General features: G+C 29.7%; 1 protein-coding gene across 2 annotated transcripts in view; it reads right to left on the bottom strand.

Annotated features, from left to right (window-relative positions):
* The window catches only part of Chd1 (chromodomain-helicase-DNA-binding protein 1), a 122,905-nt gene that overhangs the window by 86,990 nt on the left and 22,558 nt on the right, over positions 1 to 13,357 (bottom strand). For both annotated transcript variants that reach the window (XM_075360112.1, XM_075360113.1), the window contains exon 3: positions 2,768 to 2,879. In XM_075360112.1, coding sequence (XP_075216227.1) covers positions 2,768 to 2,879 — 112 coding nt within the window. The remainder of the gene's footprint in view (positions 1 to 2,767; positions 2,880 to 13,357) is intronic.

Below are 13,357 nucleotides of genomic sequence, written 5' to 3'. Positions count from 1 at the left end.
GTTAAGCGAAAGTGCTTCAAAATTCGACTGAAAAGTTCTGTATCATGAATCTCACATATTGTCCAAGAGTGAGTTAATATGAGTGGTAAAAATAAGTTAGCTAAATATTTGAGTATTGTTTTATCTGGTTATGAATTTATTTATTTAATGGAATAAACAATAGTGGACACCACAACTTCCTTGTACAGCTACAAAATTACATATACACATTGAAAAGTACAAAAAATCTTATTTTATCAATAACTCTGATATTTTTTCAATTTTATTTTTTATTGTTATTATTGAATTGTTATTTATTGCAAAAATCTTTTTACAATCTCAGGTTAATTATTAATAAATCAATATATTAAAATAAAAAATAAAAAAGTTAAAAAGGAGTGGTCTGTTTCAAACAGATGTGCATTCCACTTGCTAGATCTAAATATTTCATTAATTAAATTTTATTTTGTTATAACTCTGGAATGAATGAAAATAGGTACCACTTATGACATATCGTTGAAAAGCTCTCAATGAGGACCTTACTAGTGCAGTTAAGAAAAAATCCAAAATACAAATTTTTGAGGATTTTAGACACTTTTGGTCAAGTCGATTGCAATCAAAAGGGAAGAAGCACAACTAGATGTTACAACAGTCCTAAATCCAAAATTTCAACATTCTACGACTAATCGTTTTTGAGTTATGGGATATGTATGTACATCATGCCTAAACTAGTCAAAATGGATTCAGGGATGGTCAGAGCCAAAAAAAAAATCTGTACTATAAAATTTATTATACTGTACATATATCGTCTTCCACGAGTAGCATATTATAGCCCCATGCTAGCTAGGCAACCATCACATAGATCAGATCTGTGCTAATTCGGCTCAAACAAGCTATACCACAGGGTAATGCAACACTTTTTTAAAAATCAAACTACTGAAATACAACCCCATGAAGAATACTGCCATCCAAATTCAGAGGGCTAGAAGTTGACTACTGAATTTTACGATTTATATACCAGATTTTTAAGGACTTAATTGTAATAACATCCATTATTAACATAAAACAGAAAAATTGCTTCAAGTAAGTTTTATATCTCTTATACTTTTTACTATTTAACATAATATTATTATAAAAATATAATTGTAATAACTCTGAAATAAATTTATAATAATAAGCTTTTCTTATAGACTGATAGTCTATAAGAAAAGCTTTTGAAATACGAGTAATTTGTGACTGAAAAATCTAAGCAGCAGATAACTGAAGCTGGAAAATTACTCAAAATTTGGTTAACTAATATTCAGAAACATACATTATCTTTGAGTAAATGTTTCATGTCTTGTTTTGGGTATAAGCTACAGAACAAGAAGCAAGCACACACAGTTATCCCTGAAACTAAATAAAATGGTGAAAACAACTATATCCATCTCTATGAAACTGAATTAATAATTTCTTTATTTTAATGTTTTATGCAATGACTATGTAGTTGTTTCCTGTTGTGCGAACATGATGTGTTTGGTTTGCTTACATGGATTTTTAATCATATCAGTGTGTTGTGATTTACACTAATAATATAAGTGATACATCTGCATTTGAAATTTATGTAAATGAGTGGCAAATTGAAATTAATTGGGCATGTATATTTGTAAATAGTCGAGTTTTTCCAATTATATGTACATAAAATGAGGCAATTTGAAATTTGAATTTGTGACTAATATTTTTTTATGAGTAAAATTTACAAACTTTTTTTATTTTGTGAAAATAAAACTAAAAAGCTATCCAAAAAAGAAATTAAGGTCAGTTACTACTATTACCTATATTAAATTTTGTTTATATAAAATTTATAATTCCTCATTAAATTCATTTGACACTAATGACTGATGCACATGGACTTCTGCATGATTTTTTAAAACTGATTATACATGACCCAGAAATAATCATTCATAAGTTATCCAAAACCACTGATAGGTTAAATAAGTTCTGTAGCTTAGGAGCTACAACCCATTACTTCCAGCTACTGTATTTTAAGAAAATGATATAATCCAATATAGGTAAAAATCTTATATATAATTCAACATGTTGAGTTAATGACAATGCATCATACTGAACTCTGCCAAGGGACTGATGAAGCGTCCAATCTCTATATTATATTTTTATCATTTGAGCTCAGGCAGCTGGCTTGGGTTAGTTCATGCTGTGTGGCATCATTCAGAAAAGTAAATCTTATCACTGCCATCACCATTATTTATAAAGTAGTTCATGTATATCTCGCCCTGAGAATTTTAACTTTTTTTATCAAAATGCTCATTTCATCCTCATGGTTTCCATTTTCGTCTGACTATTTAAGTTTTATCTTTGTTTCTTTTATATAAAAAAAAGAAATAAAATAGTATAAATATAAAATATTATTTTGACAGTGCTGATCAAATATGGCCTAAAAAATAATTACCAAATGGAAAGTGTCATATTGTGTATTGTATAGCTGAAAGGCAAGTCTAGTACTAATAATTTATTTTTGTCATTTGAGGTAAACCATGAGAAAAGGTATTTCATCACGACAGCGGCCTGTTAGCGAGTCATAAAAGTTTTATATGAATATATGGCTCAGCTCAGTGAATACACTTGTTTTCACATATTGTGCTTAACAATGCTAAGTCTTTTATTTTAAAGTTACTGCTACAAAAATAATTTATCTTGTAAAAATCTTTCAATAAAGATGTTCATTGCTACTGTAGGTAGTTACTATTGCTAGCAATTTTGAGATTAAGTACTAGTATATGAAACTCACTTTTTTAAGGTCACTCTTATTTCTTGTATTAGTGTTAGTCGGTGAAGATTTTGATTTACCACTGCATGATGATTTGACTGATGCTGATGATCTAGAACTAGACCCCGAATCACTGTTTAACAAAACAAGTACATATATCCACAATGTTAAAGAAAATAAAACTGAGATATTTCACCTATCTAAAAATATTTACAATCTATTTTATTTAGCTGAATTAACAGGTTGTTAATATCAAAAGTAGTAAGATACAAACATAATTTTTGTTTGAATAATATTACAATGATCCTGTTAAAAATTTTTTTTAATTAATATATTTTTTCTATTGAATGTTTATAAATATGTTTTTAATAGAAAAAATCAGTACTACAGAAATCATTATACAAAATAAAACAATTATTACTGGAATATTTCTTATTTTTAAACATTAATTATATTCCATACATATATGGAGTTTCCAAAAAGAAAGTTATGTTGAAAAGGTTAAGGTAACAGCAAGACTTAGTTTTACATTGAACAAACACCATATTGTATTTATTTAATCTTTATTAATCTCATACAATATCTTACAAACTATTTTAAATTTAGAGATTAATAAATAGATCCCGGGGCCTCAGCTTGTGGAGGTGGTACAGATATTACTTTATTCTATAGTAAATCGAGTTGAAGTTGTGGCCAACCAACAAATTGTTTCATAAGAAAAAGCGACTGTTACTTTATATAACAATATGACCTTCTCTAATCAGTACAATATTATTTTTATCAATATATATATATAGATTCAATTACTACTTACATTAACTGTTTAACTTGATAATATGTCTAGTAATATAACAACAAATAAAACAGATAAAATAAAATCACCTCACTAATGAAGCAAAGAGGTAAATGAATAGAAACTGGACCAAAGTATTATAAAAATGACTATTACTGTCCAATTACAAAAGAAATTAAAAACGTTCAAAGACTTTCTTTTAATTCTTAATGTTTTTCTGGTTTCTGGTAATGAGTTGAAACATTTTGAAAATGGTGAATCTAAGTTTAGGTATAAAGGACATCCAACTTGTTTCTAAGATCCGTCTCAGTATGCTTCTGTTAAAAAAGTACTTATAGATATACATGTTCCTGAATTGTAATATTCTTAGAGAAACAAAATAGAAGTTTAGTGAGCTCTAATTGGCTTTTATTTGGTTTAAGTTGAACAAATAATTTCTTAATAGGATTAAAAAACCTTTAATTTTTTTTTATTTATAGAATTAAAATATCCCATTAAAAAATTATTTTTAATAGAAATAATAAGAATGTAAGAAGTGGTGTGAGTGCTGTATGATAATTACCTCTCCAAATTACTAAATCATACTCTAATGTTGAATTAACTAAAACAAAGTATATCTTTCTTAGTACTTTTGCATTACACATTGGCATGATCATATAAAACATTCTTGAATATCTAAGTAATTTATCTTTGCTATGAGTTTTCCAACTCAAACTGAGGTCTACAGGTAAAACCAGGTATTTTATTTTATCTAGCATTTCTATATTGGGACAATGCATTGTATGCTATCATACAAGACGCCTGATTCTATTTTAAAGGAGTCAAAAAAGTATAGTTTTTTTTTTTTGTATTTAAAAGAACATATTTGGTTTGTGGGCTTATCGCCATATAATTGTTGGTAAACCATAATTTAATAAATTGTCATCCTGTATGTGGGATTTTAATTCTGGGATAGTTTTTGCTTAATAAATCAGTGCTATATCATCTGCCATTATGCAAGTCATTTATACATTAAAAACCAAGGGCAAGACAGCAGCGAGCCCTGGGGGATACCATACAGTACTTTTTCCTTTGATTTCTCTTCCTATTTTAGTATACTGAATCCGATCTTATAAGTATGAACAGAATCACTGATATAGTATACTTCGACTGCATTATATAGTCGATCTAGTAAAATATAATGGTCCACTGTATCAAAAAGCCTTCATTATAACTACAAAAATCACCATTATTTATATATCACATACTAGCGACATAAAATATAATAGAGCAACCTCAGTATTCAGTATACTTTGGGAACCAAATTATGTTTGCTAAAAAAAAGATTTTATTCAAAAATTTACTAATCTGACTTATTACTACTATAATTTTTTCAAAAATTCTGAATATAATAGATAGGAGGGCTGTAGGTTGGTAATTACTCAGGTCGGCCCTGTCAGACCCCTTTATGTACAGTTATAACCACAGCTTTCTTCAACATCTGGAAAAATACCAGAAGCAATACTAAAATTAATAACATAAACAATTACAACTATTATGTGTTAGCAATAGTTTTTAAAATTACAGAAATTATTTCATCAAACCCAGGAGCTTTTCGATCGTGTAAGGAATTTATAACAAATTTTTGCTCTTCTTTTGTAGTCAGCAAGAAAATGAAATTTTTACATGGACCATCCCTGAAGCCGATAGCTTTTTATTCCTGTTCATGTTTTCACTTATATCGTTATACATGGTAAACATATTTAGCACGTTAGATACTTTGTTTTTAATATTTTATCAGATTATTGATTTCATCCTTTAATACTAGTTTTATTTTCTTTACCAGTTGCTCCCACTATTTCCTTCACAATTTCCCACTGACATTTAGCATTCTTTTGAATTTCAGAAAATAAATTATTATATTTTTTACTTTAATAATTTCCTGAACTAAATTATTTTTATCTGTAATGTAATCATTTTTTATTAAAAAGACTTTCAACAGATATCATGTAATTGGTTGATTACATATTATATAAGCCACCAGATACATGAAATGGGATCTGTAAACAGCTTATCTTGTTTGTGTCAAGTATAATCGCAGGTCTACACAAAAGCTACAGACCTTATTACTCGTCTGGAACACCAGGTCAGCAAGAGCTGTTAAAAAAATTAAAGAATACTGGCTGAGAATAGTGTCAACAAGCAATTACAATTATAACCAAACTGTCTACAACTTATACAAACCTTCTGAGCCAATCCAACACTCAAGTTTGTATGACAAATTATTAAATGTGCAACTTTCTGGTGTATTTCTAAATAAATTCCTCATTAAAATATTTACCTTACATGAAAAGGATGTCAAAATAAATTTTCCTTTTCTTACTGTGTACAAAAAGCACAAATATCTTATTGCAGAATCCTTTTTACAAGTAGAATAATAATTTTAACTTATAAGATCTGGCTGAATTCTTCTTTGAAAAGGATATGTAAAAGAAAGACAATATTGTATAACAAAAATAGAATGTTAACAAAAAAAAATCATATTTCAAGCATATAAGAAATCTTAACTATCTTGCTGGCTGGCTGGCTGGCTGTTACTGTGAGACAGGAATCTTAAAAAGCAATACTTTATAACTTATTAACATTAGAAAGAAACTCAAATGTAGCAATGTCTTCATGGCATCTCTACAATCTGATGGGTTATAATTTCATACAAGTTAATTGCAGCAAGATTTTTTGCATAAATATTTTTGGCCACTACTAGAATATTAAATAAATAATTCATGTACGTTTTCCAATTAAAAACTTAAATAATTAAGCTACTGCTAGATGTGCATTAACTATAAGAAGTTTTCTTCATTAATTAATGTACCCAATTTTATTCCATTATAGACAAGCTAGATAGCATATTAAATATTGCATGTTTCTTTAATGAATTCATATCTAACAAGTGGACTTTTAATTCAATTTTTTCTTTATTTCAAAGAAGGTGCTGCGCTTTATGTTGTTTTAATTATTATTTCTTTCAAGACAGTGTATGTTATCTACTGATAACATAATATCTAAAGCAATTATTTTATTGTTAGATATAAATCATATCATTGCTCAAAGCAAAGAAATCTGTTGGTATATTAATTTATTGGTGATCAATCTAAAACAGGAACATTTAGAAACTTATATGAATAATTCGAATCTTATCTGGCTAATCTTTTTCAATTTTATCTACCAATAAATTGACTGAAATACTTTCTTACTATATTATATAAGTACTGCAGATCTAGCACTATTAAATCATTTATTAAAGTACAGTTTTAGTGTTATCAATAATCCTATGCACACCTAGGCAATAGTTGCTTGATAACATAATGATATTTATTTGTAGACAACTTGTATTAGAAAATGTCTCATCATCTTGTAGCCTTAATGGGAAATACTTCAGTTGAATTTCAAGGTCCAACTACTTTAGCATATTACAGTTTTAATATTTATTTTCATTTGCATAATTTTACTGAAAATAAAAATTAATAAAGAATAATTACAATACAAGAAACTACACAAATAATACCTAAATTAAACATTACCAAACATATGAAACAAACTGATAGTATGTGATGGAAATCAAATAATCTGTGAAAATAATTTTACTTGATACTACAAAGTAAAAAATTAATTAAAATCCATTCAGGTTGAAATGGGTGGGTCAGTTGAATTTATTCCATGTATAAAAATCGTATGGACTATAATAGTGTTTTGATTGTTATCTGCTGACATATATTTAGTCATATCTTACACTTAATAATCTATTTTATGCAAATTTAACATATCCTTTTTAATTTTAATAAATTGATAAGATTTGGCCATGTGTAGTCAAACCTCTGAAATGTAAAAGTATTATTCTGTAAACAAAGACAACTCCAAAATAGGCAGCTACAGCTGTTCAAAACAAAAGCAGATAAAGCATTCTGTTGGTAGAAATCAACTAACTTTATGGGTATTTAAAAAAAGAAGAGAACTGTAATCCTTCACAGAAGCAAGCCCATCTTTGTATTTTCAATTATTTCATTATCAGGATTATGTTTAAAATTAATCTTTTTGGCTGCAGCTCTGTAAATACGTTTATGATCATTGCAAAATTTTGATGTTGGGTTTTTGTGCATGTCAATGGTTTCACCCTAAATCCAAAGAAAATGACAAAAACCAGAGAAATTTTCAGATATATGTACATATATTGGCCTGAAATTTATTAATAAATTCTGCCTGGCTTAACATAAAACAATTCAAAAAACTTCTATATATTGGGAACCATAATGGCATTAAATTTTAAGACAAAAATAAAAAAAATTGGTTTTTGGCATTCTGAATCTTTGTAGTGGTTCTTGAAAATTGAGCTTTAGTACAATGGCAGTACTTATTAATTTAAAATTCCAAAGCTTTAAATTCCACATGTCAACTGGATTTAGGTGAGAAGAGATATTCAACATCATTTATAGTTATAGTCCCTTAGCTAACAAAATGATTGACATTTGGCTATGTCTCTCAGTTTTGGCCTGATTTTTGACACAGTCAGACAAGGTGGTCATTTTTCTTAATTATCTCTTCCCCCACAGCAATACAGAATGTTGGCCAAACTTGACAGACTGATTCAGAACATCAAAATTAATAAGAAAGTTCATGAGGAGAAATGCTCTATTTTACTTCTTGTTCTGTCTGTACATTATTTTGTTTTTTCAATAAAAATCTATCTCAAGAACAGATTGAGATATTTTAATGAAATTTGGTGTACATGTACCCAACAACATCTACAAAATAAATAAGTTTGAAAATTTTATCGTTGGAAATTAAAAACTAGAGGCCGTTAAAACTTTCAATCATTAATACTGTAAAAAAAGTTTTATGAAATAGTTTTTTTAGATAAAATGTTAAAATCTTTTATTATAAACAGAATTAAGACATCATTTGTTCAAATTGGTTGACAAACAGTTGAGCTGTGGTTGAGATTAAGTGAATTGAAAAATTATGTGTGATAATGTCACAAAATTGTCAAGACTGTGTAACTCCAATAACTGCATAACAAACTGGTAAGGTGGAAATACCAGATTTCAGATTTTGTACTTCTTTCTGATATCATTAAACAAATTTCTTATTAAACCACATAATGGTTTTATGTTTCCTTAAGGGAATCACAATACAAGTTATTAATTCTTGGATTTTTATAAAATTTCTAATCCCTTATCTATGAGGTTCGGCTGATAAATTTTGCACATATATGCGTAGCATGGGAATGAAAACAGATATTGGAATGAAATAAAAAAATGAATAAAAGTACAAAACCTTAGCTACAAAATACAGTACTTATTTTTCACTATAATCCCTGTTTACACTTTTCCCATCGTGTGACTAGATTTTGCATTCTATCACTAAAAATTTCTGGTGGTCTTTCTTGAATCCAAGTGGCCATAACAGCTTCTTTCACTTCATTGTTTGTGATGTAATGATTACCTTTGAGATCCCTCTTGAGATGAGGAAAGAACTGGAAGTCACATAGAGCAAAATCCGGCGAGTATGGCGGATGCGGAATTGGCTCAAACTTAAGCTTGCGGAGACTTATCAGAGTTTGCATGGTACCCGTTGATCACATATTTTATGGTAACCCAATTGCTCGATAATATGGTCTACTCATTCGTTAGATATGACTAACTGAATAGCAATGCGTTGCTAGGTGATTTGCCTGTCACTTTGAAACAAATCGTCAACTTCCTTTCGATGTTTCTTGTCAGTCACAGAAACTGGTTGTCTGCTGCGAGGTGCGTCCTCAGTTATCACTTTACCAGCTTCACATTCGCAAAATTTCAATACCCACCTATTCACAACATTCCTGTCAACAGTTTCACTACCATAAACCGCTTTTAAACGATGAAAAATATTCATAGGATTAAAATTTTCTGCTGTTAAAAATTCAATCACTGCGTGCTGTTTTAACCGTGCTGACATATTGGCCATACTCTACCCCATTTTAACTGCTACTGAAAACAAACCATAAACGGATTTCAAAACATTATTGCAGGTTTGTAGAGGGGGATTTTAGCTACCATGTGCTGCCACGCACAACTCGATAGTACCTTTTGTCTCAATGTAGCAAGCTAATGTGTAAAATTTATCAGCCGAGCCTTGTATTTTTCAGTTAGTGGCTGTTATTAAAACTTAAGTGAGATACAGTTAAGCAAAGGAATCAAATGGGACCAATATTTTTTATTAAGAATTTTGATTTTTTCTCAATTATACATTTAATACTGCATCATTTTTAAGGTAAAAACCTCATTTGATCAAGGGGTCAAAATGTACTTAAATTTTTTATAGAACATTTTGATTTTTTCTTGCAATTGCACTCTAAATATTACATATCGTATTTGTTCGAGTACCTCCCGCACTTTTTTTCTTGGAATTTCTTGGAGAAAAAATAAGGGTGCGGGGCTTACTTGAAACAAAGCTTTAGCCAGAATAATTTATGTAAAGTAAACGTTTTCTTAGAAGTACCTAAATTCAATCGCATAAATACAGTTACATTAGGCTTTTGTTTATCAATACTGGATGCCGCTTACACAGAATATATCCTTAATTATTAACATCCTGTTCACATTATCGATAGGAACGAAGTTACAGTATTTTTATAAAACTGATTCATTCTGTATAGGCTGCAACCGGTTCTAATGAAACTACAGTTACAGTATCAGTTACCCATCGTCATTGTACTGTTTGTATATGTGGATGGTTATGTGCATTTTATCTGTTTAGTTTATCTTGTAATGTTTAACATGGTGATTTATTATAATTATGGAATTAAAATCAGTACAAAAGAAAGCGTCTACGATCTTTTACAGTAATTAAAAAACTGCGTGTTATAGAAGAGGCTGAAAAAATTGGAAATCGAGCGGCAGGAAGAAAATTTGACGTAGATGAAAGCTGCATCCGAGACCGGTGTAAGAAGAAACAACTTCTGGTGAAAGGCACTGGTAATAAAAGGGCTTTTCATGGCTTAAAACTGAAATACACATAGAAAAAAATTGTATGACTTCGTTATGAAAAAAGGAAATCATATGATCGTGAAATCGCTTTATCATTGAATGAAGTTGATTTTAAAGCAAGCTGTGGATGGATCACACGATTTTTTACATGAAATTTGTCAATAAGACGAAAGACGACCAATTTCTCAACGACTTCCAGATGCTTATGAAGAAAAAATATTACCATTCTCACTAATACATAATAAATCTTAGAAAAGATAAGGGCTATTTGCCTTCTCAAATAGGAAATGTTGATCAAACCCTCGTATATTTTGACAAAACCGTAAACAAAAATGGTGAAAAAAGTTACGATTCACACTGGTGGTAATGAAAAACAAAGGTGTAGTGTTATGCTTTGCATTACTTCTGATGGATCAAAATTACCTCCGTACATTGTTTTTAAAAGAAAAACTCTTCCTACTGTACAGGTAAATGGAGTTATATCAGAACACAGGAATCAGGTTGGATGGATGAAACCTTTAGATTGGATCAGGTGTGTATGGCAAACGCGATCAGGAGATTTACTTAATAAAAAAAAAATACCAGTATGCTAGTAATGGATAGTTATCAGGGGCATACAACTGATAAAGTAAAAGACATTTTAAAAAAGGGGATGACAGACCAAGTAATAAGTCCAGGTGGTTGACATCTCTATTGCAACCAGTAGATGCCTGCATTAATAAACCGTTCAAATCTGCATTAAAACAACTGTACAGTAAATGGATGGCTGATGAAAATTTCTTTCTCACGCCTACAAGAAGAATCAAATGCCCAGATTTTAACCAGATTGTGTTTGGATAAAAGATGCTTGGGAAGGTATTTCCACGAAATTAGTAAGGAAAAGTTTTAAAAAATACAGAATATCTAAGAACTTGGTGGTAGTGAAGATGATCGATCACCTTTGGCAAAGCGATGTAGAGACTACCAGTACCTCTTCTACAAATATTGACAATGACAGTGATTAATTAAAAATAAAATCCCATATTAAAAAGTGTATTGCAATGATCCTTTTCAACATGATACGTTCTTTTCATTTTACTGGCCTTCTTCTTCTTTTTCCTGTTTAGCCTCCGGTAACTACCATTTAGATAATTCTTCAGAGGATGATATGTATGAGTGTAAATGAAGTGTAGTCGTGTACATTCTCAGTTCGACCATTCCTGAGATGTATGGTTAGTTGAAACCCAACCACCAAAGAACACCGGTATCCACGATCTAGTATTCAAATCCATGTAAAAATATCTGGCTTCACTAGGACTTGAACGCTGTTACTCTCGACTTCCAAATCAGCTGATCTAGGAAGACGCATTAACCACTAGACCAACCCGGTGGGTTTGTTTTACTGACCTACTGATTCTGAACTAAACTAGTACTTACAGTAATTAATTATTAATGTAATTTAAATGAACAAGTTAAATGCTTTACTTTCTGAATATTTTTGTATTTATTTATTATATATTTGATTTTTTTTTAGATTTTCAGTCCAGAAAATCAAGGTGCAGCGCTTATTCGGTGGCGGGGTGTACTCGAATAAATACGGTAATTTAATCATTAATAATTAAAAACCATATGTGTATTTGAAATAATCTGTCAAGAGCAAAGCCAGGAATGTTAGGCAGCTCTTTTCTGTATCATTCTCAAAACTGCCATAATTAAAATAAAATAAATCTGTCTTTGTATTTTTAAATCTGATAATGAAAAAAGAGAGGGTAATGTCTTGTAGAACCAATTTAGAAAAAAAAAATTCAACCCAAAAGTAAATGGTTAGAGGGATAATTATGGACTGCTAGGAGTTAAGCAACAGTAACTTTTTGTTTCAAAGGAGCAGAGAGACTATCGAAGTTCAAATGTCCATCAAGATTTTCTCTATTTCTAAAGGAAGATAATTAGGCCAGTACAACATTTATATAACAAATTTCAAATGGAAGTTCTTTTAAAAGTTCAAACTGTATTTATATTACTAAAAAGACTATCAATGATATTACTTATCAGATAAATATTTTTCATGTACTATGAAAATGTAACGAAAACTTTTACAGGATACTGAAACTCCAAATATTACTGGGGGCAAGTTTGAGTTGAAATTATTAAACTAAAACCAATTAGGTCACCTGGTCCAAACAGAATATAAACTACAAAGTAGGATACCAAACCTTAGGCATTTCTGTTTTCTTTGCGTCTGCTTGTAATCAGACTCTATCAGAGGGGAGAAATATGGTCTATATAATATCTAATAAATGCTTTTAACCATAAGGATACTACTAATTATAAGCAGATTCCTAATATGCCTAATGTTGTAGTAAACATTTTTAAACATGTAAAACTCTGTGGTGGCATCTCTGCCTTTTATATGAAAAGATTCAAATTGTCACTCTTAGCCTATAACAAGAATAAATAAATTATTTTCTACAGCATTATATTTATCATGTTTTAGGGTTTTATGGCTTCACACAAAAAAAAATATACTCTTTTCTTTAGACTTCTGCGCAATTGAAACATAGGCTTGTTATTTATTGGTTTTTGGTAGTTATAAACAAAAATTTCTCCTTGAAAATTATTTGTTTGATTCTCTTTAGATATCTTGAGGTATTTCTTGAATATCCTATTTTTTCATAAATCCTGTATGGGTAAGATTATATGCATCCCACAGCCTGATGTTCACACCTACAACAGGGAGTAGTATTGTGAGAATTAAAATGTGTGAAATGGAATAAAATGCAAATAGCCAAAGCCACATTGAATGAACTTAGCCATAAAGTGAAAGTACTGAGTGCCAGT

This window comes from Lycorma delicatula, chromosome 3 (genome assembly GCF_047948215.1).
Source record: "Lycorma delicatula isolate Av1 chromosome 3, ASM4794821v1, whole genome shotgun sequence".
NCBI lineage: Eukaryota > Metazoa > Arthropoda > Insecta > Hemiptera > Fulgoridae > Lycorma > Lycorma delicatula.
Note: the sequence above shows the minus strand (reverse complement) of the source record. Positions and strands in the feature narration are given on the sequence as shown.